The 25,911-nt window shown below is 44.3% G+C and overlaps 1 protein-coding gene and 1 long non-coding RNA gene across 2 annotated transcripts in view; one reads left to right on the forward strand and one right to left on the reverse strand.

Annotated features, from left to right (window-relative positions):
• The window catches only part of TTC34 (tetratricopeptide repeat domain 34), a 45,160-nt gene extending 21,896 nt beyond the window's left edge, over positions 1-23,264 (reverse strand). Inside the window, exons 1-5 of the mRNA XM_074975491.1 lie at positions 23,188-23,264; positions 18,846-20,512; positions 17,066-17,291; positions 12,583-12,775; positions 4,606-4,772 (exon numbers count right to left, since the gene is read on the reverse strand). Coding sequence (XP_074831592.1) covers positions 4,606-4,772; positions 12,583-12,775; positions 17,066-17,291; positions 18,846-20,449 — 2,190 coding nt within the window. The 5' untranslated portion in view covers positions 20,450-20,512; positions 23,188-23,264. The remainder of the gene's footprint in view (positions 1-4,605; positions 4,773-12,582; positions 12,776-17,065; positions 17,292-18,845; positions 20,513-23,187) is intronic.
• A 1,641-nt stretch (positions 23,265-24,905) lies between these two features.
• Positions 24,906-25,911, forward strand: part of LOC142000881 (uncharacterized) — a 64,326-nt gene continuing 63,320 nt past the window's right edge. Inside the window, exons 1-2 of the long non-coding RNA XR_012642349.1 lie at positions 24,906-24,965; positions 25,479-25,599. This is a non-coding gene — a long non-coding RNA (uncharacterized LOC142000881). The remainder of the gene's footprint in view (positions 24,966-25,478; positions 25,600-25,911) is intronic.

Genomic DNA, 25,911 nt, shown 5'->3' on the forward strand with positions numbered 1-25,911 from the left:
CTATATTTTGGAAGGTGATTGATTGGGTGAAATACCTTGCCTAAACATCAGTGTTTGGACACAAATGCCACTTGTACTCAAAATGAGACATTGCAGTCTGCTCGTAAGTGTTAAAAATGTTTGGTATGTTAGTTCTTGACTCTGTGAAAACACAAACATCTCTGAGCATAAGAAATGTGGCAGAAGGAGGGTCACTAGATCAGCTTAGGCCAGCGTCTTGTTTTAATAACACAGGGGCTATTGGCTAAAAAGGGATTTTAAGATTGTCAGGAGAAATCACATCTCTGCAATGTAAACCGTCTAGGCTTGGCTGCTTCTGGTTACAACTTGTTTGCAAAGTCAAAGGATATTAAACCTGCTTCTAATGAATGTGCATGCAATGTTCCCAATGTTCATTCGCTTGGGAAAGGTTTTCGCATGGGTTGATAACTGCTGTCCAAGCCAAAATAAACATGAACACTGTGGATCATTTTCAGGTGGCTTTATATCATGTAGTTCATCTCCTGACAGAGAATTTTTTCACTTTTTACAAGATTTTGCTCCAAAGTCAGACAGGTGGTTCTGCTGCACAATACCCATGACTAGGGTGTTGGTTACTTATTTGCAGAAAGGCGGCATGATTACAAAAAGGAGAATTGTTAAAGATTAGAAGCGGACAACAGAGAAATCACAAAAGAGTCGGGACATCTGGGTTCTATTTCCAGCTCTCCCATTGACTTGCTGCGCCACTTTAGGTGAATTAGTCAACATCTGTACAGTGCTTCAGACATTGCAGGTGGAGTTTCAAAAGCATTTATCATTGATCAAACGCCACTCCCACTGAAGTCAACTCCCATTAACCTCAGTAGGAGCAGAGTTAGGCCGAGGCTGAGGGCTTTTTTGAAAAATGCCATTCCTAAGGCACGATACAAATGCTAGATACTACTAAATATAGTGGGGAGGGGCAAGCGTATTTACTTTCTTTTCATTTCACCTCTCACGCATATGTTGCCTGCTGAATTTTGAATACTCCAACCCCCAAGTTGGAATGTCTTTGATAGAGACATTCATATAACTTACACAGCTACTAGAGGTGAGCAAATTCACAAATGCACCCCTGAATCTGAAATTGCCAAATTCCATCCGAATAGCCAAACGTTGGCTCAGCTCTAGGTATGACTTGGGGCAAGTCACTTAGCCTCTCTGTGCTTCGTTTTAGAGATTCAGAAAAAATATGTTAATACTAATACTTGCCTAATTATTATTTTTATTATTAGAATTGCAGGATTACCTAGGGACCCCAATCATAAACCAGGACTCTATCATGCTAAGCGTGGTGCAAAAAGACAGTCACTATCTGCAAGAGTTTACAGTCTAAGCAAGTTTCAGAGTAGCAGCCGTGTTAGTCTGTATTCGCAAAAAGAAGAGGAGGACTTGTGGCACCTTAGAGACTAACCAATTTATTTGAGCATAAGCTTTCGTGAGCTACAGCTCACTTCACTGGATGACCCTCATTAGGGTGTTGTGAAGCATTCTATAGAAAACATTGATGGAGTCAAACCAACCCCCCAGATCCAAATTTTCCTGGGAGGGAATTCATTAAGGATCCCATTTAAAGCCTACTGAAATCAAAGGAAAGACTCCCATGGGCTTTGGACCACACCCTCAATACTTCACTACCAATACCTTGCTCAGCTCTAGTCAGACCCATCAGAGGGGTTTATATGAACTGAGTATTTATCTGTGTGGGGGAAGGATCTTGGTCCATTCCCTAGCGAACAGGTGTCCATATCATAGCTGGCTCCCTTCAGGGCCAAGAATTGAATAGGCCATGGAGCCTGAGCTATCTTTGCACCACTAGAGATGGTTTTTCGAGACGGAAGGCTCAGGGACACTGGTTAGGCAATATGTAGGGGGCTTACATGGATGCTGTCTAGGCCAATGCTGACCTGTGGCTAAATCAAGGATTTTAGTATCTAGCACACTCAGTCTGGCACTATTCAGCTAAGCACAAAACTTGACATAAAGCCTGCGCTTTGTCTGACGACATACATGGCAGGACATGGCTAGAAGTTCTGCCAGTTTTTCACTGGCAGAGAGAGTTGCTGTTTCATCAGTGAGAGATGCTCTATGGATGTTCGATCACGTCTCTGAGCTTCCTCTCTGGTATTTCATTCTGCAACCTACTGGAAGGACTTCGTGGGACAGTTGTGTGAGAACTACACCAGACTCAGCATGAAGGAAGCAGCACAGGGCACATGCTTGGCACAACCGAATGCCCGCACTGGGCAAAGCTCACCTTGTGCAGAGGGTCAGCACAATGTCTGTGAGAACCACTCCACTCCTTAAACTGGCACTTGAATGAACCTTACGTGGGGTCTGAACCTGGCACGATTACGCTGGTGTGTGGAATTGGTAGAAAAAAAGGCTTCTCAAGGCCCTATCATATGCAAATAATCGCTTTCCATTCCCAAAACCCAGGATGTGCCCTGTACCATGCTAACCACTTCTTTTGGCTGGATGTCTAAAGGAGTGATCTACCAACATCCTGACAGGGTTTGAGACTCAGATCAGAGTGCAGACCATTGCTCAGGTATAATAACGTGCTTGATAAAGTGCTTCCCTGGCTGTGAGAGTCTGTGCACTGGAAAAGCAGTCACAGCATTCCACCAGCCAATAAAAACATGATAAAATGCTGGAGGAAAATGAGGCAACTCCTCCATTGCAGAGAGTGAGGGAGAAGGGCTCTGTGGATGCCAAAATAATTGCATAAATAGACAGAGAAAAATATTCCTGGTGGAGGCAGGAAAACACATTTAGACCTTATAGTTCTAAGCACATAATTCAGGAAGGAGTTGCTCTCATGAAACAGTTTCTGTTCTGTTCCTCTGGTACAAATCCAGAGTTAAGCCACTCAGGCCAATGGAATTACTCTGGATTTACAGAGGAGTAAATGAGTGCAGAATTTGGCTCAATAGATGTAAATTGACATAGCTCCAATGAATTCAATGGAGTTGTGCCAGTTTATAACAGCCAAGGACCTGGCCTAGTACCTCCAATATTGCTGAGTTCAGTGGTGCTTTGAGATCTACTGATGGAAAGTGCTATATAATAGCCGGGTGTTGTTATTATTATTATTAATACTGGCCCTGCAAGAGGCAGATGATGCAGGCAAAAGTCTAGGGTGACCAGACAGCAAATGTGAAAAATAGGGACAGGGGGTTGGGAGGTAATAGGAGCCTATATAAGAAAAAGACCCAAAAATCAGGACTGTCCCTATAAAATCGGGACATCTGGTCACCATACAAATGTCTGACGTGCCACTTAACTTGAGGATAATAAATGAAGCCCTGCAATTTCTAAAGCGTGACCTACCACAAATCATAAGTGGATGTGCTGTGTAGATGCAGCAGTGTTGGACATATTATGGTTTGGCATCAAGTGCTGCTATCCTCTTTTTCCACTGGAACAGACAATGTACCAACAAATGTAAGAGGAGCTTTTTTGTAGCCTTGCATATGATTGCATGGTAGTGACGCAAATGAGGATGTGACTACGGGTTCTCCTTCCTCTCCTCTAGACACAGGCAATTGAGTTCTTAATGGAGGGGGAGGGATAGACATGCACACAGGAAGAGCAGGTACCACTTTGAGCCATGGCTTTGATCTTGCATCACATGCTGCCTGAGAGCGGCATGTTTCTGCTTTGGAGCCTAGGCAGGAAATGGTTGGGGCAACAAATCTACAGAAGTACCGTGGGCCACATCGAATCAGGCCTTTTGCATGCAGCAGAGCCCACGTATTTTACCATTTACAATACATTTTTAGATCTTAAAATAATATTTCAGCTTCTCGGCTGTGCTAACTGAATCCCACACATACACAGTATGGCAGCGCTCTGGCCCCCTATAGATATTGGGCAACATATAGAAGTGAATGAGCCTGCTATGATTTTTGCGCTAATGTATCTGCCGCTCCGTTCGAGCCCCATTGCTAACAACCCATCCAGGACATTGAGTAATACAGTGATTCTCACCTCGGAGTATGTGCACCCCTGGGGGTACGCAGAAGTCTTCCAGGGGGTACAGCCACTCATTTAGATATTGGCCCCGTGTTACAACAGACTACATAAAAAGCACCAGCAAAGTCAGTACAAACTAAAATTTCATACAGACAATGACTTGTTTATACAGCTCTGTAGACTGTGCACTAAAATGTAAGTACAATATTTATATTCCAATTGATTATTTTCTAATATGGTAAAAATTAGAAAGTAAGAAATTTTTCAGTAACAGCGTGGCTGTGAAACTTTTGTATTTTTATGTCTGATTTTGCAAGCAAGTAGTTTGTAAGTGAGATGAAACTTGGGGGTAGCAAGACAAATCAGACTCCTGAAAGGGATACAGTAGTCTGGAAAGATTGAGAGCCACTGGTGTAATATATGCATGGATTTAGGCCCAGGCATCAATGTATATAGGGCCCAACCTTCACCCCACTTGAATTCGATGGCAGATTTCCCATTGATTTCAGTGGGGGCATGGTCAGACACATGGAGCCTGAGATAGTTCTTGTAAATATTTTATATTTACTGGGCAACACGTGACATGAATCCAACACAGCAACATACCTTCTGCTGGTTCAGGGCAAGGTAAATGAATCCCCTTCCGCTCAGGGCCTGTACATTTCTAGGGTCCTCCTTCAGGATGGCATTAAAATCAAAAATCGCGGTTTTCTTCTGGCCAAGGTGTCCATAACATCGGGCCCTGGTGAGAAGGGACTCTTCAGCGTAGCCACCTGGTCAAGAGAGAAATGTGCAAATCAAACAGAAAGGATGCTACAGCCTTCTAGTATGACATGTCCCAAACTGGCACTGTGGGTGTAATCACACCCCAGGCAGCGTGCTCTGCTCCACAAAAGCCCTATTTAGAGGACTTAGGTGGTATGTGGACCTTTTGCACTCTTGTGTAGCAGGACATAATGCTCGTCAGCTAGTCAGCTCTTAGGCTGGGGTAGAATAGCAGGAGACTGAGCTGGGGCTCGGTCCCCAGTGGTTGGAAAGCTGGGGGAAAATATTTAAGCAGAATGGTGATGAAGAAACCTACCCAAAAAATGCAAAATTCACCCCGGTGCACAAGAACCTAAACACCCCTTTCAAGTCCTCAGGATCTAATCCTATTTCCCACTGACCTCAATAGGAATTTTGCTGTTTGATTCAGTGAGACCAGTATCCAGCTCTTAGCAGAGTGTTTAGTGGTTCAACAGGGCCTTTCATCTGCATTAGGGGAATTAAATGGGACTTAAGTGGTGCATAGGGTTGCGCTGGGTCCCCGCACAGAGGTGGCTTTTACCCTTAAAAACTAAATCTGTGAGGGGCACTAAAGAGATTATTTTGTACATGAAGCCCAGCAACATTATGGCTCCAATGTTCAGACTCACATGCAGGGGTTAATTTGCACTCAACTGTCAAATACTGACGCTGCAATCAGTATTTGCATCCTGTATTTCCTTGCACCTTATCATGTTGCTAAGTCTAGTTCTGCCCTCCTTATGCTGAGTGGCGTCTGACTCTGCAGCTAATACCATGGACTCAATAGGATGGCTCCAAGTGAGCAGAGACTGCCCCTTAGACAACTGAGACTTTACTCTTCACTTTCCCAGTGATTGTTGCTCTTTGGAGTTTTTATCAAGTAACTGTCCAAGGTCTCTTGGATGTCTCCTCTGAAAGCATGGAGAGACACAGCTGTTTGGTTTCTGTCGGCTGCAGCAATTTGAATCAGCTGCTCGCTGCACCCCTGCCATCCCTGCTGCACACAGATAATACATGATGCAGCCAGTTACACGGAAAAGCGACCACGTCTCTTGTGAGCTTGGCTGTTTGCATTTTCAGTCTCTCCAACCTTCCATATGGAAATGGCCCTTGTCACTGAGGATGAAAAGCCAGTATCAATAGTGTGGGCTAGACTGTGACTTGGACTTACATATCAGTGACGTGGAGTAGAAGCTCCCTTACTTGCGGAAGCTACCCGGACCTGGGGCAGTAGATAGAAGGGGAGTGGCTGGGATGGGTGGGAAATGGGCAGAGCCCCCTATGCGCTGGCTGGCACAGAGGGGTGGTATAGGCCAGCCATAAATTACTACCCCCTGGAAGCAGCAAGGATGCAGGCCGAGAATCGAGACTCAGTTGGGGATGTGAGTATAACCTCCATTCTAGCTGAGGTAAACAAAAGTGTTCACAGCCGTTCCACCCCGCTAGAGATGGTGGCAAGGTTCATATCCCTATGTTACATCATGATAATAACACACGGCCGTGGAATCTCCGGAGCCATTTCCCTGCAGCCCCTCACCCAAGCTCTGATTGTCTCAGCTGCTAACCAAAGCTGCTTTCCCGACAGCACTTTTACTAATGGCATGTTTCTTGCACTTCCCTACTCAATGCCTTGGCCGGGATTTGTACATCAACAGAATCCTCGTTCCCCAGCAGAGGTGGAGAAACCAGGCTTTCCACATCAGGCAATGAGAGAAAGAAGAATATAGAGTCTGAGGCAGAACTCCAGTTAAATACAGTAGTTGAAATCAACAAGCAGCCAAGGTATGCATTACCCAGAGAACGGCTGTCTGACCTTCGGAGGAATAGGTGTGCCCCAGCTCCTTAACTGTAACATGGCGGGGGTGAGGATCCTTCTCTCACCGTTGTGAAAATTAATGAATGCTTGTGAGGCACCCAGATACCCAGCAGCTATGTCCAAAGGGATCTCGCCCTATGCAGACTCATAGTGATAGCTGCAATAAACTTAGCCATTAACATTAGGATTTATTTCACCCGTTCAGTAATAAAGGAAATTAAAAACTGCACAGCTTCAGTGCTTTCCCTTAAAACGTTTACAGCATCTGCCTCTTGGAACTCAGTGATATTTAACCAACAATTATATTTTACTCAGGAAAAAACAAAACAAAGACACTGTTGATCATATTCTAAAGGAATTCAAAAAATAATAATGTTTTAGCTTTTTAAAAAATTTACTTTATTTGCTTTTAAAACGTGTACATGGGGAAAATAAGCTTTCACCAAAGTTTTCCATAAGGATAGAGGATGATTTACTACCACCTAGTGGAGATACATATGGAGTGCTGCAGGACAAGTTTTATTTAAAGTCGGAGGCATTCAATTTTAGTTAGATCAGTGCAAGCTGATCCTTGTGTCTGTGTAGATCCAATTACAGGACTGGGCCCTGAATTGGTAAATATGGACAAATTACTGATTTCTCTCTTCATCCAAAAAACAACTTTACCTGCTTTGCAAAGTATTTTGCGATCCTTGAATGAAAAAGCAATATGCAAAGTATTTTTGTTCTAATTCAGCTTTAAAAAACAATAGATGATGCTCATACAAAACCAGCTCATACAAAACCATCAAGTCAGTGGCTGAGCTGGCATAGAGCACAGGAATCCCTGTTTTGTTTTTGCTGATGCTGTCATCACATAGCATATTGAATGCTACTACAATTCATTTAAAAGAGCAGCTGAGGATGGAGATTGAGATGGAAAATATTTACTAAAACATCCAAGTCCAATGTTCTCCATCTACCTGCCATTATCATAATGTCAGTGTTTGAAACATCCTGTCAAAAAGCCAGAGCCAGCTAAAGACTCCCGGTGAATAAAATGGGATTGCACTATATAATCAAAGGAATATTTTACTTCTCAGATGAGCCTTCCCACATGAAGTGCTTTGCCAATTAGTCTTGGGAGAATAATTTCAGCATGCTGTATGCTGGAGATAATCATTTCTGAAGGTGACTAAGACGATATGGGAAAAGCTGTCTCTAACGCTGATCTATGAAAATAGATAGCAGCTGCTTTGCTTAGAGTGGATGTGTAGCTGCAATTCATGTTATAGTGTAATAATTTGATTGCAGCAGTGCTCTTAGTTCCCAGTCAGAAAGAGGGGCCCCAGTGTGCTGGATGATGCACAAATGCAGTCCCTTCTCCAAAGAGTTTACAAAGACAAAAAGCACATTGTGACAAAGATGAAGAAGGAAGGCGGAGGGTAACACCAGTAAGAACATGCAGTTACATAGATCAGTCATGTGCACAGGTTGCTGGCCCCAGATAAAATAAATGAATCAATACATAGTGGATCTCCGCAGCTAGCTGTCATTGCTTTCTGATTATCGGCAGGTGTCCCAGCAGACGTGGGTCTCCTGAAGGGATTTGGGGGAGGAGCTTGTAATTAGCTACGTATGAAATTTTCAGATGTGGCCCCTGTTTTTTGTTGGCTCATTTGACACCCAGAGTCTCTGAAAAATTGGGGCACCAAAGTGAGCAGCCACATTTGAAAATGTAACTGTTAGGAGAGAGGTGCATTCAGTGGAAGTTCTGAAAGCCAGGCCCAAGATCTCTGAAGCTGGGCACCCAGAACTGAACCACTCAGAGTTAGTAGATCCTCTAGAAAACGGCCTTAGGGAAAGACTCAAGTTGACATCACTGAGCCTGGGATCAGGTCCTCAGTAACCTGCCTAAGGCCATACACACAGGGCAGCCCTGGAAGCAGAATGCAGGTCTCCTGGGTTCCAAGCTTGGGCCCTGTCTAATGGATCACACTACCTTCCCCATACATTAAATACATGGATCTCTTAGATACTTTCTTTTCTCTGTTTAATTTTTATTGCTTGCAATTTTAAAGGTAGGGGAGATTAAACGGGTTAAAATGTTTTTGCTTGACAGAAATGACCACCCAAGAGACTCAGAACAGACAATAATCCCATTGCTTAATATGCCACTAGAAAGTGTTCAGATATCACGATGCTGAGGGCAGTATAAGAGCCTATATAGAAGAGAATAGAACCAAAGTTTCTTCTGGCACTAATGAAATCAGTGGTGCTGTGGTCATTCACCCAGCAGAGATACTGGCTCTAAGTTTGTCTAAGCTTAGAGTTTTTCCAACACTTGCTTTGTTGAACTTTCATCTTTGCATTCCGTTGGCCCTCATTTTGGTGGGTTGTTTGTCAGTTTCCATTTCATGTTATTTCATTTGATGGCCTCTGTTTTAGTCAACGTTTGCCAAATTGACAACTAGCAAGACCTGCTTTTCAGAGCAATGCAGCAGGCTCACAAGGGTGACAGCTTCTCTTTTGTGGCTGTATTTATTTATTTATTTACCAAACCCTCTTAGGTTATTTGAGGTTCCCTCAGAAGTGGGATTGCTCAGCATTCCTTTTCTGCATCTTTGTCCTTGAAAATGTCTGCACGCAGTTAAGAGAAATCCCACAATTGCAGTTCGTTTGGTTTCTGCTGTTTGTCATGAAATTGCTTTGATCAGGCAGTTTGGGTTGAGTTTCCTAGGAAACCTGGAAAGCTTCTCTCTAAGAAGTTATAATGGTCCCCTCTCCTCCTTCACTCATTGGTGGGAACTGGACCTGGACCTGTCAGAGGAAACAGTGTGGTACTGCAGCCAAGCAAATCAGAGGTGCTGTTGGTGTTTGCAACCAAACGAAGAGGGGATGGCTTGAAAGCACCTCTCTATTATACGCTAGCAAAGAGCAACATTCCTTTCTAGCACATAGCAAAGGGAGACACACTACCTAATGTAGCTCCAAAGGGACATGATATGGCAACTTAGCCAGTATGGCCAGGCCCTAGCTAGTTAGAAGGACACCTCTGAAGGTTTAGTAGATATAACCTACAAGTGGCAGGACACTGAGAGAAAGAATCCCCTGGATGAGAGGGCATGCTGGGAGGCAGAAGCAGAACCATTTAGCCCTGAAAGGAGTTGGTTGGAGCAGATGGGGTGGAATCAGAAAATGTGCACGACTCTGGTTTGGATAATAACCCAGATGGGTCTGTCTCACTGTCTCGCCATATAATGCCGTAGGTCAAGACATGTGAATGTGTGATATTAGGATTCCCTTTGCTCTGATCGCAAAAGAATCAATCATTTGGCTATGAAATGTACAATATATTCCTCTGAAGGCTGCAGAACATGAATCTCTCGTTCATTCCCACACCTCCTTCCTTTCAAAGCAATCTCGATAAGCATCTTCATGTACTAAGGGTTGTGATCAATGACAGTGGTGTCCCCATATTGGATCCATTGAACATTTTTCTTCATTGGGAGGTCAGTGAGCGCAGCCTTTTGCCCAGCTGCCTGGAGAGATGTGCCAGAGGATCCACATTTTCAGTTACAAGGCTTTCACGCTCAAGTTACGCTCCAAACTTCCACACTAAATGTTATTAATATTTGCAGGTTTCAGAGTAGCAGCCGTGTTAGTCTGTATTTGCAAAAAGAAAAGGAGGACTTGTGGCACCTTAGAGACTAACCAATTTGTTTGAGCATAAGCTTTCGTGTGAACGCATCCGACGAAGTGAGCTGTAGCTCACGAAAGCTTATGCTCAAATAAATTGGTTAGTCTCTAAGGTGCCACAAGTCCTCCTTTTCTTTTTATTAATATTTGTGGGGCTGTAATGATCTGCGCCAATAAAAGACCATGTCCACTTCTTAACAAGCATCTGTACCAGCAAGCGGGAAGCTGATAAGCCAGAATGCATTGGCTGTGGACCTGAGCTACCTCAAGGCAATTAGCAGTTTTCCTTTTCTTTTCATGATCTCTCTTCTTCTAGATGCTACTGTCATAACATTTGCTCTGAATGAAAGTCAGATTTCCATAAGAATACAGTTCTGCTTAGAATGTGCCAGAGACATTTCCAAATGAGCTCAGCCCCTCTCTTTGGGGAAAGCTGAGATACTGTTTCATCCTGCCTACCGCCAGGTGTGTAACCTTTAGCAAGCAATGCATCTGAAACACCCACAAACTCCTTGGAGCAGGGAAGCTCAGCCGTGGGGAAGTAGGATTTGGGTGGCATTTACAATATTTACCATAGGTTAACACAGAGGAAACAGAACATATCCCATCAACAGTACTAATGTGGGAGGTTTCAGGGGATTAAATGGCCGAGCAGACTGAAAATGGGATGCGAGCCTTCTCCAGCTAGGTAGCCTGGCCCAGACTAGAACTAAACCAGGAGCCAGTCCAAGCCACTTGCCCTCTGTGTGAAACAAACCCTGTGTGAAACAGGGCAGCGATCATGGGGAGAAGTTTCAAAAGTGATTTAGTCACTAAGGACCCAAGGTCAATAGGACTCCATTGTAAAATTTTCAAATGGGCTTAAATGACATAGGTCCCTAATCCCACTGGCGAAGTGGAGCCTGAAACCTGGGCTCCACAGTGGCATGCTTTTGAAAATTTTACTGTATGAGCCAAAGTGAACAGATGACCACAGCCCCAAAGCACCATTACAATCATTTATGAGAACAGCCAGAGTGAGTCAGAGCAATGGTCCATCTAGCCCATTATCCTGGCTTCTGATAGCAGACGGTGCCAAATGCTTCAGAAGGAATGAACAGGTGATCCATCCCCTGTCGTCCAGTCCCAGCTTCTGGCAGTCAGAAGTTTAGGGACTCCCACAGCATGGGGTTGCGTCCCTGACCAACTTGGCTAATAGCCATTGATGGACCTATTCTCCATGAACTTATCTCATTCTTTTTTAAACCCAGTTATACTTTTGGCCTTCACAACATCCCCTGGCAATGAGTTCCACAGGTTGACAATGCGTTGAGTGAAGAAGTACTTCCTTATGTTTGGTTAAAACCTGCTGCCTATTAATTTCATTGGATGACCCCTGATTCTTGTGTTATGTGACAGGGTAACTGACACTTGTTTATTCACTTTCTCCACACCTGTCATGATTTTATAGACCTCTGTCATATGCTCCCCTTAATCGTCTCTTTTCTAAACTGAACAGTCCCAGCCATTTTAATCTCTCCTTGAATTATTCATTACTTATTTTACAGTAGTGTCTAGAGTCCAGCATTGTGCTGGGTGCTGCACAAGGACACAGAGAAACTGTCACCTTATAGAGCTAGCAGTAGACAGAGACAAGAAGTGGGAGGGGAACGAGAGGTGAAGTGACTTACCCAAGGTCACGCAACAGGTCAGCAGCAGAGCTGAGAACAGAAACCAGATCTCCTGAGTCTTAATGTGCTGCCCTCTCCACTAAAGGATGATGCCTCCCTGCTTCTAGCGGTGGCTGCGTTCTGCAGGGGAATTTCCAGATGGCCAGGATGACCAGCATCTCACAGAATCATAGAAATGTAGGGCATTTCAAGAGGTCATCAACTCCAGCCCCCTGTGCTGAGGCAGGACCAGGTAAACCTAAACCATCCCGGATAGGAGTTTGTTCAACCTGTTCTTAAAACCTCCACAACCTCCTTTGGAAGTCTATTCCAGAGCTTTACTACCCTAATATCTAACTTAAACCTCTGGGAACTAAATGGACTCCAACCAACTCATTTCACACCTGTCACAAAGTAGTTGTTGTATGTTAAGGACTTTGGTCATTGTCTCTCTGGGCCACTTCATAGCCAGTTAGAGGAGAATGATCATGGTATACAGAGTCCTTCTCCTGAGCCACTTACACCCTCCCCTTGTAAAGATTTTGTTTGCATTTTATCATCATATTTAGAGGGAAGCAGAAATAATGGATGAGGATTGAAGTCTGCCCACAGACTGGCCTAGTTCCCACAGAAGTAAACCTCTCATAAGCCTACCTGATGCAATGATAGCAAAGGAAAGGTTGGCAATAGCTTCTTTGACGTAAGTATCTCCCTGCTTGTTCTTCAGGATGGTCATAGCCCTGGAGTGGCAGTGAGTTTGCATCAGCTTTCGGTCTTCGTCTTTGAAAATATCCATGATCAGCAGGAGGCAGGAAGTGTCTCCGATTTGGATCACTTTCTTTAGCAACTTAACAAGGACAGAGAAAAAGGGGAGGAGGGTTAAATTGACATACATGGAAATCGGAAAGGATCAGAGGCAGCTGAACTGTGGGCATAGACATAGGAAAACACTCCCGAGTCTAACAGTTTGGCATTGAACTAGAGCAGTATTTCTCAACATGATCCCCAGGGATGGTGATGAAAAGCAGTGAGGGGTGGGGTGGGGGTCAGAAAGTGTCAACATTTTTATTCCAATTCTAAAGCAAGGAAAATAAAATTTTCCAAATAACTTCAGTGCAGCCCAAACCTTCAAAGTGTGTGAGGTCGAATACTATTAGTAAAACTCCTGTAACTTTGCCCCTTTCACGTCCACACAGGGGGCCTTACCCCCTTGCTCCCCTGCCAACCTTCACCCTTCAAGGTCAAGTATTCCCTTGTCAATCTCTTGAAACACACACAACAATAAATTTGATGGGCTTTGCATTGCTATTGTTAATACACTTTTTACTTTCCCCTTTATAATAAATCCAAAGTGGGGCGGGTCATGAAAATGTTTGACTTTCAATAAGAGACTGTCAACCTGGAAAGGTTGATAAACACCGAACGAGAGCCTATCATTTAGAAGGATCTCCAATCTCAATGTAGACGCCACATCACGAGGGAATAACCAGTTTGGCAATGCAATGTTTGGGCATTCAAATGCAACAGCATGTTAGCGCTACTCTCCCTGGCTCTGGATGGGGCCATGAAACATAGAAACAGCACACATTTTGAAATAAAGGCAGGAAAAATGTTATCCAAAATTCCCAGCTTTGGAGTAGGTTTGTTTTGAATTTGGGGAGAAAGGTTGGATTGGTTCTTATTAGAGAAGGTAAAGTAAAGGGAAAAGAATTGTGAAAAATTTCATAAAATTCAAAGAGAGCTGAACAGTACCGTAATGGCCCCCAAAGAGATTTGGTCTGGTGGAGAGACTGGGGGAAGACTCTCAGTTCTGGGCCATAAAAGCAAAAATCAAGGAGTTCATGAAAAGTCATCGAAGAACCACCCCTGGTTAGTACTTTTTACAGCTGAACTGACAATTAGGGTAAATGTGTAGGTCCAAATATCACAACAGAGGAACTTTTCCCTCTAATGTCCCCTACGGTGCTGAAGGCCGCTGTGCTGCTATCTTTTGGATGATAATACACAAACCAATCATTAAAGATCCCATTTAGAGTATTCACAAGAACAATGTCCTGGCTAAATTCCAACGCAGAGCACAGCTGCTTTTTGGACAGTCAATACAGTACCTGGTTGAAAGTGCGCAGAGAACTTACCATAGCACAATGTGATTTTTTCTGTTACACTTCACCACGGGTGAATTCATTTTAGTGGTGGGTGACATGAACTTCATTTCATTTGCAGGGGATGGAAGGTTGCTGTGTAAAGGTCAGGGTATCTTTATTACCTCCTTTTAGAAAAGGTGCTTTCTGTTGCACCAGAAAGGCAAGTCCACAACTTGGATAGGAATTTTTGCATATAAAAACATGGTGCAAATAGAATACAGAGGCACTGAAGCCAAAATGAATGTAGTGATTTCAGATGCTCCCTCCCCCCCACCCCTTAGGTACCAATTTTGATGAGAAAAAGCTGACACTAGGCTCAATTCTTCACTGCCATATAGATGCAGCTGGGCAGGTGTAAAGCAGATGTCAAATCTCACCACTCGAGGATTGCACCTACCCTGTACACTTCTGCAGTGATTGACACTTGGTGCAAAACAAGCGCAGGTGGACTAGTGCAGGCATGTGAGCTGCCACATTATGGGGCAGGTGGCAGTGTGGGAAATCTGTTACTCTCTTTCAGACACTGATCTTCAGGGTTTTCTCAGTGTTCCTGGTGGCTATCAAAGCTTGCAAGACTTGGAAAATTGGAAAGGAAAGAAAAATGTCCACAAGAAGTTTTATGCCATCAGTGTCAGAGTTCAAGTGTGATTCCATCATGGAATATGACCCTTTGGGTAACATGTCCTGGCCAAAGAGTAAAGCAATGGATTTTCAACCACTGTTTTTGTGCATATCCAAAAGGGAAAAAAAATTGTGACTCCAAATAACAAGTACATTAAAAAGTTTGTTCAAAGTGGTATCGCTCACTCAGAGCCCTCACATTCTTAGCACATAGCACAGAAGCTTTATACTCCACAGTGGAAAAATAACACCTTTGGTTTGGTGGAATACTTTTCTCCTTTTCATTGGGAGGCTTTATTACACAGTTTTAAAATGCAACAGTGTCCTCTGCTGGCAAACTCCGGCCATTTAACTGTTTAATCTTGGCAGTTACATCTGCTTAGCAGAAATAAAAATTCTTGAATCCCTTCCAATTTAATAAGCAACCTCCCTACGCCCACAGGCATTGGTCTCTTTTATCCAAGGGACCCCAAAACACTTCTGCCAGTGATAACATATTAAGCTTAATATTTTTTTTACTCTATTTATATTTTAGTGGCACCTGCAATATGCTGGGCTCCACCTAGATCTGCAGGAAGACACACTTTCTGACCAAGGAGCTCCCTTCTAAAGTAGGCAAGTCTTATTAATTATCATCACTTTTGGATCCAATGAAATGCGGAAGTTAAAGAACGTGTTCAAGTTCATGCAGCAAGTTTGTGTCCATGAATCCCAGCTGTCCTGATTCCTAGAGCTTTGCCTTCGCCGCTAGATTCAGTGCCACTGCTACCCACTGTGTATCAGATCATGGTTACTGAGTTCCTCCTCCGTACATATATGTGCCGCTGATGCTCTCCCCCTGGGATACCCCACATTGTTAGGAAGTTACAATGGGTGGATGCGGTTTTACTGTGGCAAAGCACTTCTTCCTAGAGTTTCCAAACTTGGTTTCAGTGGGAGCCGTGTGTATGCAATGAACAGGATAAGCAGTCTGCGGGTGCTGAGAGGAAGATTCTGTTTATCAACTGACCTTGGAACTTGGGTGCTCTTTAAGACAAGCCGATACCTAAAACCAGAGAGGGGAAGGGACCTCTGGTTCTCTTAGTAAGTACCAACCAGGGCAGGGTCAGAGCTAGAAATGGAGTTCATTGTACCCCAACTTCTTAATCACTCGCCTTCCTGGTAGCTTTTCACCTGATGGGTCAAGTATTAGGATTCCTAGGTGGGGTTGGAAAGGGAATTAGATATTCTCAGATTTCAGGTGAATGTAGGATTTAAACCGCAATTCTCAATCAATGATTTCCACCTTTGAGTTGAGTGACTCCACAGAGACTCTAGTTCCCTGGTGGCAGACAGTAATTCTTAACCCATCCACTAGGGAATAAATTTCATAAGATTACTGCTTTATTTGCAGGGCCATAAACACAGACATGTTCTCTGCTTTGGAGAGACATGAATCTGCTAGCCTGTGAGATCCCAAAATAAGGCAACAGTTTGCAGATCTTCTTGCTGCCTCATGTAGGCACCGGGAAAGAGTTGCAGAGACTCATTAGCAAGACTGGATAGCTGCAGAAGAAAGGCAATAGCCTATTTCCTTTCCTTTTAAGGGAAAATGACCAATTGCATCAATGATATTACAACCACAGCAGCACATTCAATCATGCTCTATCTAGTTAAAAGGCTCTGCTGAAAGGTGTCATTAAATGAAATGTGATGAATGGGCTGCATTTGGTTGTGTCCTTGTACAGCCTGTGTTACAATCCAAGAGCTTCCCCTTCCAAGCCTGAGTCTGGATCATCAAAGTTGTGTTAGTGGCTGGGATACTTAATTCTAATTTTAGCTCTGAACTTCACCATGTCTCCACCCCTGGCTCTGCTGCTATGGAGTCGTGCTGCACACCAGCGATTTTAATTTAAGATGTGAGACGCACTTGACCAGGATTGTATTATTTTTGGTCACATTAAGGATGTTTCCCCACATGTACATGGCACTATTTGTGGCAGAGGCTCCACACTGCTGGGTGAAGGGATGTGTAAGTAGGTCCACTGTAACTATCCACAGGGAAATGACGATACCCTGGGAATTCATCTGAAACTTTGCACGTCCCAGAATTAGAGCGGGTTGACAAGTTTTGAATTTGAAAATCTCCAGCAAGAAAAGGGACTAATTTTTCATGAAAATGTTCATGAAAGACTAACCCATTTTCCAACCAGCTTGCCCCAGAACGTTGCCAATATTCTTGTCCCAGATCACGACACACAAATTGTTTGCAAACACCACTAAGTGCGTACGTACAGCATCCCTTAACGTCAGCCAATGAGAACAGTGGACTCCCCAGTCATTTCACCCACAGGACTTTGCCTCGCCCTTGTTGCCAGCCAGATGCTTTTTACCTGAGTCCCATCGTACAAGAATCCCTTCTTCAGCTGCAGCAGCGCCAGCCTTGCCAGGATGGGAGACCTCTGGGGATTCCTAGAGAGGGCTACCAAGAGGACTCTGTGAGCTTCTTCCACCCGATCCAGCTGGTACAGGGCATCGGCACACAGGATCTGAGATGCTTCATCAGAAGGGTCCAGCTCCATCAAGAGAGAAGCCAGCTGGTGAACCCCGAAGGCATCCCTGCATAAACAAAGGAAGAACTGCTCATAGTTCTGGTGGAGCTTATCTATTGCTCAGACAGAGCAGCTGGCTCTGAATGAGCCCCATATTAAAATGGTGGGCAAACGTCACAGTCTCCAGAAATGGAGAACTTCCTGTCACTTAAACATTTGAGCCACATTGTAAACATTTCATCAAATGCCTATTTGTAAATGTGCTTATAAGTGCAGGTGAAAGCATGGCTCCAAAAGAGGGTCCAGGTCCAGGATAGGGACTCCTAGACACTATTGCAATACAAACAATAAAAATAATAGGTATAGAAAATCACGTATTGTCTCATTTGAAGAACTCTCTCCTGCTAAAAATTGCTATAAAACACGTACATGGGAACAGCCTTGTTAGATAGCCTCCTGCTGTAAGAACACTGGAGTAGGACCCAGGAGATCTGGGCTCTAGTCTAGGCTCTGCCACTGGTCTATTGGGTGACTATGTGGAAGTAATTTCCTTTCTGTGCCTCAGTTTCCCAATTTGTAAAATGGCAATAATGACACTGACCTGCTTTGTAAAGGGCTTTGAGATCTACTGATGCAAAATGCTGTATAGACCTAGGTATTATTAATAAGAGACCTTTCTAAAGTATCCCCAACTGTATAGGCCAAACTGTGCTGTCCGAGTGAGGGACTCCATTTGCCACCAAATTTCTAAACCCATTTCTTTCCCAATCTTTAGAGCCGGTCAGAAAATAGTTGAGTATTTTCCAGGAAGAATATAGAAAGAAATGCAAAAATAAGGTTTTTGAAAATGTTTTACAGAAATTTTCTGTTTCTTTGGATGAAACGCTGAAAATTGGACACAAATGTTTTTGGTTTTCAATTCCTTATTGAAATAGGGGGCAATTTATTAATAAATACAATTTTTCACAACCCCTTCTACCCCCCACCGCAAAAAGCCATTTTTCATTAAAAAAATCAACTGAAAAATACAACCAGCTCTGCTAATCTTATTTATAGCACCCCTCTTATTTATAGCACTTCGGAGAAAGTGGAGCAGAATCTTAAATGGATTTAGATGCCATAACTCTACTTTGATTTGTTTTCCCCCTTAAGTGTTACATTCATTAATTTAGCATTGGACAATGGTACCAGACTGCCAGCCCTGGATATGAACTTATTCTCTTATCCTCCAACAAAGGTGCAGCACAGATAGCAGAAAATCAAACATCCCTTGCAGTCATTCACCCCTGATCAGGTAGGATCTCTTTTAGAGCGCATAGGGGAGTTGTCTCCATGGCCCATTCAGTGCTTGAACTCTGCTGAGACTTCCAGTGAGGGGGCCTGTGAGCACCAAAAATGATTGTTTCTGTGATCTGGATATCTACTCCATGAGAAACCAGAGTGAGATCCCTCTGCCTCTTTTCATCAAGGACACTGAGCATCCATCAGATATTAATGGCTTTTGCCCATAACCAGTTTAGGCTGGGTTCCCACCAACTGGTGACCGAGACATGAAAGGGTCTGAATCCCATTCCCATTCACCTGAGCCAATCAACCGCCCAAGCCATACCCTTAGCCATACCCTTCTTTTGTCAGGAATCCATTCAGTCCTGCTCCTTTCTTTTGCCTGAAGGCTGAGCTGCCTTTTGGAGATGGCTTTTTCTGGAGTATCTTCTGCCCTTCTTCCTGGAGCACCTTCAGGAGCAGCCCTCTTTGGTTCCAGGGCACATAGGACTTGACAGTGAGGATGGTTTCGTCTAATCTCAGTCGACAGGCAGTGATATAATCCAGGGCCGTGAGGTAAGGACTGCCACCCAAAATCCGGATAAGTCCCCGCCCGCACAGGGCTTTCACACAACTGTTGGGGTGTGGGGAGTCATGCTCGATGACCTTCTGGAAGTCTGGCAGGGCTTGCTGACAGTCATTGGCGTGGAGGTAACAAAACCCTCGCAGGACCAGGAGGCTGTTGTAATAAGTATTCTGCTCAGACTCCAAGAGGTGGCTGCAGATCTTCAGGGCGCTGTGGACATGCCTGCTCAGCAGCTGGCAATCCGCCAGGCGGACACTCAGCTCACGCCTGGACCCTGGGGCGATCTGAATGAGGAACTGGAGAGTGTGGATGACTGGGGAAAGCAGTTCTCTGCCAGCATCATCTCGGAGCTCCGGCCGAGTACGCACGGCTTCCCTGTAGGCTGCAAACTCTACATCCAGGACAGCTCTGGCCTGTTCTTTAATCCTCTCAGTGTCACAAGATGAGAAAAGCTCATCAAAGTGCTGCTTTGCTTGGCCAGGGCTTATCCTGAAGGCATCTATCAAGTCCTGTATCATCTCCCGTGTCCGCCCACCCAAGGAGAAGTAAGCAGCGGCCCGGCCTAGGAGGACACCCAAAGCTCTCTCATCTCCGAACTTGCTACCAGCAGATAAGGTCTCCATAGCTTTGCTGTAAACTGCTACACACTCATTGAATTTGTGTTTCTCGTAGAGGTATGTGGCCTCTGCCTGGCATACCTGGATGCCATTCGGTGCCACAGCAACAAGGAAGTCATAACAGTCACCCAACTGGCCATCCAAGGCCCTGCTATCTGGGCCTGTCTCCCGGTGCACTGAAAGGTAATCAGAGAAGGTCTGGATCACCAGTGGCAGGTGTTCCCGCTGCCTGCTGCGTAGATATGCCACTGTCTCAGCTCGGTGCGTCACGAAAGCTTGTATATAGTCCACAACTCCGTTCCCAGATTGTGTCCCCGACAGCACCCGTGCCAAAGCCCTCGTCAGCAGCAGGTCCACTGAGTGTTTGGGAGGAGTGCTGAGCAGGGCATTGCACCGGCTCACCACCTCTTCATAGCGCCCCTGCCTGAGCATGGCCTCCAGCCTGAATACAGAGGAAGCCAAGTTGTTGGGGCTTAGGGTGGATAGGAAGACTGCAGCTATTCCCACGTTGAGTGACACAATGGCCAAGTTGTTGCAGTGTATGCTGGGAATCTGACTCCTGCCTGTGCACCACGTCTCCAGGGTAGCTATCACTTTCTCCCAGGGCCCCTTCCCAAGGGACTTGACTTTCTGCACTGCCAGGAGTGCACTGCAGCTGAATGCAGCCATGTAGAAAGCCGTGGCCAGCGGCAGCTCATTCATAGCTAGGTGCTGGTCCCCTTCCTTGCAGAGCCGCATGGCAAGCTCCTGAGCTGACATTCTGAACACAGAGGCATTTACATCTTCAGCAAGTGTCGTTTCACACGCACCCTGTCGCGTGCCCTGTAGAACAGAAATTAGAGCAGTTAAAACTAAGCACGTTGCCACGGCTCGTGGGTATCCATTGTTTTTTCTAAGCCATCAAGCTGACAGACACAAACAAGGGCCTCAGATGTTTTGAAGGTCACAGAGTCCTACAAAGAGCAAAAACTTTGGTCACTGAAAAGTATGCACTTGTAACCGAAAAACAGTCCCTTCCCCAAGCGCTCACACTCTAAGGATATGATGGTAGAGCTTGGGTGGATACAAGAATCAGGGGGAGCACAGAATATGCTACACAGATCTGCATGTGGAACAGAGAGGAGAAATTTGCCCTCAGTATTTAATCCTGAATTGTGTTGTTATATTCCATTTGACAAAATATATGAAATATTTTCAGTCAAATACTGGAGAGGGGGAATTTAAACATACTTGTGTAATAAACAAACCTACCATTACTCTGCTGCTGTCTTCCAACTATCTCCCTTCCCCATCAAGCACATCTTTCTCTACCCTCCAAACCATAGAGGGCTGTTCCCTTCCTTCCCCCAACCATCCTTTTGGACCTGTTGTATTAATTTAGATGGAACATATGGGCCCAAAGAGTCAAAGGTGTTAACATAATCCAGTCACTGTCCAACATTAAACCGTTTTAAATGAAATTCGGGGTTTGGTATGCAGAGACCTCAGCTTGGTAAACCCATCATTACAAATCATTTAAACCTTTTATTAAAGATACAGAAAGCAAGGAAATATAGTTAAAGCATTGGAAAGGTAAAGTATTAAGTAAGGCTTTCATTTTTAACAACATCTCTTGTTCCCTTTCCCTTTTGCTGGAGAGAGTTTTTAGAAGGAGCTCCCCTCCCCTTGTTTGACAGTCTATCAGATGGTATCAAAGATGGTAATCATAGGGGAAAAGACAACAAGGAGTCTGGTGGCACCTTAAAGACTAACAGATTTATTTGGGCATAAGCTTTTGTGGATAAAAAACCCACTTCTTCAGATGCATGGAATGAAAATTACAGATACAGGCATAAATATATATTGGCACACGAAGAGAAGGGAGTAAACTTACAAGAAAAGGGGGGAAAAGAAATATGGGAAAAGAGAAGAAGTTAGCTGAGATGGGATGGAGCTGTTGTTATTGCTGCTGTTGTGAAAGTCCAATCCTGTTTCCTAAAGAGATAAAAGAAGATAAATGCTCACAAAAGTGGAAAGAAAAGAACAGCAAAGCTGGAAAATGCAGATTCTGGCTTTGGTATTGATCCACCCTGCAGGAAAAACAGGCCCAGCACATAGTCTTATCAGCCACTCCGAGACCTGGCAAACTTGTACCAGCCTCGGGTTATTGTGGGCATTGCTTTTAGCTGCCTCTCTGTTCACGGGCTCACAGCAGTGCTACAGATTCTTATTAAACAGAAGACAAAGAGGGAAATAGGAAAGAGAAGGAATAAAGTGAGGAGGGAAAAGGATATATTTGGGGGGTAGAAACAAAGTCTCCCATCCCAGTTGGTGTCTGGGATCCAGCCAGAGCTGGTGAGGGTGGCCTATGAAGATTCCTAAAATGAATATTGAACCTTCAAGAGCAGTTGGGGAAAGCAACATGCAGTTGCCCCAGTTAGCTTTCCGCTACGACCCCAAAGTGTCCCTACTCTTGCAAACAGCACCGTGCCCAGAGCACAAGCCTTCGGGACACCAGTCTCATATCTCACCCTGGAGACAGCAATCCCAGCAGCACAACGCATGCCCCAACACCACATCAGTGAACTAGTTCAGGTCTAATTTCTGAATCCCCAGCCCTCAATAAAGTCATCATCCCTTATCGGCTTCCGTGAGAACAAAGGGTACATAGCACCTTTTACATGACCATCAAGTGCATAGGTATACAGCCAGCTTTGGGCCCACAGAAGACACTATTTGGGGCCCTGTGGTTGGTGCCTTTTATAACTTGTTTACCCAAAACATTTGTTGCATTATCCAAACTGAAAGTGTACAATTTATTTTTAAAAGAGGAAATAAAGTGGATGCTCAGCATGCCAGTTCTTTGGTGCTGGGGCTGCCTTTTCATTTTGTGTGCGTGCGGCATCTAGCACAATGGACTGCTGCTCCCCACGTGGAGTCTCCAGACACTAATTATAACCTGAGGGGTAAATTTCCAAATGCCCTTCCCTGATTCTGGTGTTTGCTCTGTCTGATTCTGCTCTGCTCTGTGCTCCTCCCATCCCTTTGGCTGACCCCCCTCCCTCCTCACCCCACCTGCACCATCAGACTCCCTCTGACAGCTGGACGCTAGGAAATAAACAAAACCAACCCCCCGCATACACTGCTTTGCCCACTGTTTGCCTTTTCCCCTCTATCAGAAATCAGCCAGACATTGTTGCTTTTCTGGGTGCTGGGAGAAAGCGGGGAAGGGGAGGAGGCAATTTCCAGCCTGTCTTTGTTTCTGAAGCTGGGGGGTTGTGTGTGGGGGGTGTCAGACTATTGGCACAAGTAGCCAAGTCTGCATGGATTCTTCCCAGCTTTGGTACTGGCGGGGATGGGGGGCTCACATTCACTCCTCCCACTACGAAAAGGTGGGAATCTACAAAGGTTAGACAGGGACCAAACCCAGAGCGCCTCACTCCCCAGACAATGAGACAGTAGAGCAGAGGAAACAAAGGGCAGGGGGAGAAGGGCACGAGCAGGGCCTGGGAACTCACGTCTGAACACGCTCGCTGCGGTGGAGGTGCAGGGTGATCTTGGAGATTCCTTGCTGCTGCACTCAGGAGAGGTGACTGCCGCTGGGAGAGATGGGGTGAGAACTGGCTGGCTCGGTTCATCCTGCCACATGCCCTGTTACCCAGGAGACGGTAAACACTAACACAGGCTTCTGTTCCCGCAGGCAGAGGATGGCTGCATGGTGCAGGCGCACAGTCCCTGGCTGGGGCACTGTGGCAGGGCTCGAAGCCTGAACTGCCAGATCTATCTATCTATCTATCTATCTATCTATCTATCTATCTATCTATCTATCTATCTATCTATCTATCTATCCCCACACATCCCCTATCTATCTATCTATCTATCTATCTATCTATCTATCTATCTATCTATCTATCTATCTATCTATCCCCACACATCCCCTATCTATCTATCTATCTATCTATCTATCTATCTATCTATCTATCTATCTATCTATCTATCTATCTATCCCCACACATCCCCTATCTATCTATCTATCTATCTATCTATCTATCTATCTATCTATCTATCCCCACACATCCCCTATCTATCTATCTATCTATCTATCTATCTATCTATCTATCTATCTATCCCCACACATCCCCTATCTATCTATCTATCTATCTATCTATCTATCTATCTATCTATCCCCACACATCCCCTATCTATCTATCTATCTATCTATCTATCTATCTATCTATCTATCTATCTATCTATCTATCTATCTATCCCCACACATCCCCTATCTATCTATCTATCTATCTATCTATCTATCTATCTATCTATCTACCTATCTATCTATCTATCTATCTATCCCCACACATCCCCTATCTATCTATCTATCTATCTATCTATCTATCTATCTATCTATCTATCTATCCCCACACATCCCCTATCTATCTATCTATCTATCTATCTATCTATCTATCTATCTATCTATCTATCTATCTATCTATCTATCCCCACACATCCCCTATCTATCTATCTATCTATCTATCTATCTATCTATCTATCTATCTATCTATCTATCTATCTATCTATCTATCTATCTATCCCCACACATCCCCTATCTATCTATCTATCTATCTATCTATCTATCTATCTATCTATCTATCCCCACACATCCCCTATCTATCTATCTATCTATCTATCTATCTATCTATCTATCTATCTATCTATCTATCTATCTATCTATCTATCTATCCCCACACATCCCCTATCTATCTATCTATCTATCTATCTATCTATCTATCCCCACACATCCCCTATCTATCTATCTATCTATCTATCTATCTATCTATCCCCACACATCCCCTATCTATCTATCTATCTATCTATCTATCTATCTATCTATCTATCTATCTATCTATCTATCTATCTATCCCCACACATCCCCTATCTATCTATCCCCACACATCCCCTATCTATCTATCTATCTATCTATCTATCTATCTATCTATCTATCTATCTATCTATCCCCGCACATCCCCCCATCTATCTATCTATCTATCTATCTATCTATCTATCTATCTATCCCCACATATCCCCCCATCTATCTATCTATCTATCCCCGCACATCCCCCCATCTATCTATCTATCTATCTATCTATCAAATGACCCTTGCGGTCCCTTCTAACCCTATGACTCTATCTCTCTGTCCTACTAGTCTCATGCAGTGTAGTTGTAGCCGGGTCGGTCCCAGGATATTAGAGAGACAAGGTGGATGAGGTCATACCATTTATTGGATCAGCTTCTGTTGGTGAGAGAGCCCAGTTTTTACCTCTCCCACCTGATCTCAGCTAGAGATTGCAGCTGGGCTGGTGTAGCTACGACCTAGCTGCAGTTCCTACTTCACTGTCATGGCAGAGGCTTGTCATTGTCTCCCTTCTGCTCCCCATCTGGTGTTGGGTGATGCAGTGATGTAGCGGTGGCCAAAGTCATTCACCGGGGCTTTGTTGAGCTCCCTGACATGGCGGCTCTGCATCGCAGAAGCAGTTCGCAATGTTGTGGAGGACGAAGCATTGGGCCACAATATGGCACCTTTCTGCTGAATATTGCAAGGTGCTCTGTAAATGTGGGTCATTCAAATCCTGCAGCGAGTTGGCTCCCTAACTTTCTTGGGCTCCTATGAAGATGCCAGCCTCTGTTGTTATTCAGGAAAAATGCCCGTTGCAGTCAGTGGTGGAGTCTGGCCCATGAAAAATGGAGAGGGAACTTCAAGATTAGGTCTAGGATGAACGGAAAAAAAGTAAAATATGGTTTTGTTTTAAAGGTAACCATTTGGTCTGACCCAGTATGGCTGTTCTTAGGTTCTTATGTTCATTCCCTGGAGGATTTGACTGCAAACACAATGTGCATTATATGGCTGGGCAGCCAGGAAGGGAACCTAACATGTAAGTAGAAAATGAAACTGACCACTCTATTTTCACTGTCCAAAATAGTGAAATGTGGAAAGGGAGCAAACAGATTCAATGGTGCACAATGGATTTTTGACATTATTAGTCACAGGTAAGGAATATTTTTCAGGATGTGGCTCGCCTGACAGTGTTCCTTTAAACCAGGACTGATTCTGAAGTCCAACGTTTCCTTGATCTGTATTCTTTGACATTCAAAGGGGAAAACATTCCCTATGATTAATATAGAATTTTTTGACAGTTTATTAAGAGATTGCCCATTACTTGGCTTTGATTACTTTCATTTTAATT

Source organism: Natator depressus, chromosome 18 (genome assembly GCF_965152275.1).
Source record: "Natator depressus isolate rNatDep1 chromosome 18, rNatDep2.hap1, whole genome shotgun sequence".
NCBI classification, from domain to species: domain Eukaryota; kingdom Metazoa; phylum Chordata; order Testudines; family Cheloniidae; genus Natator; species Natator depressus.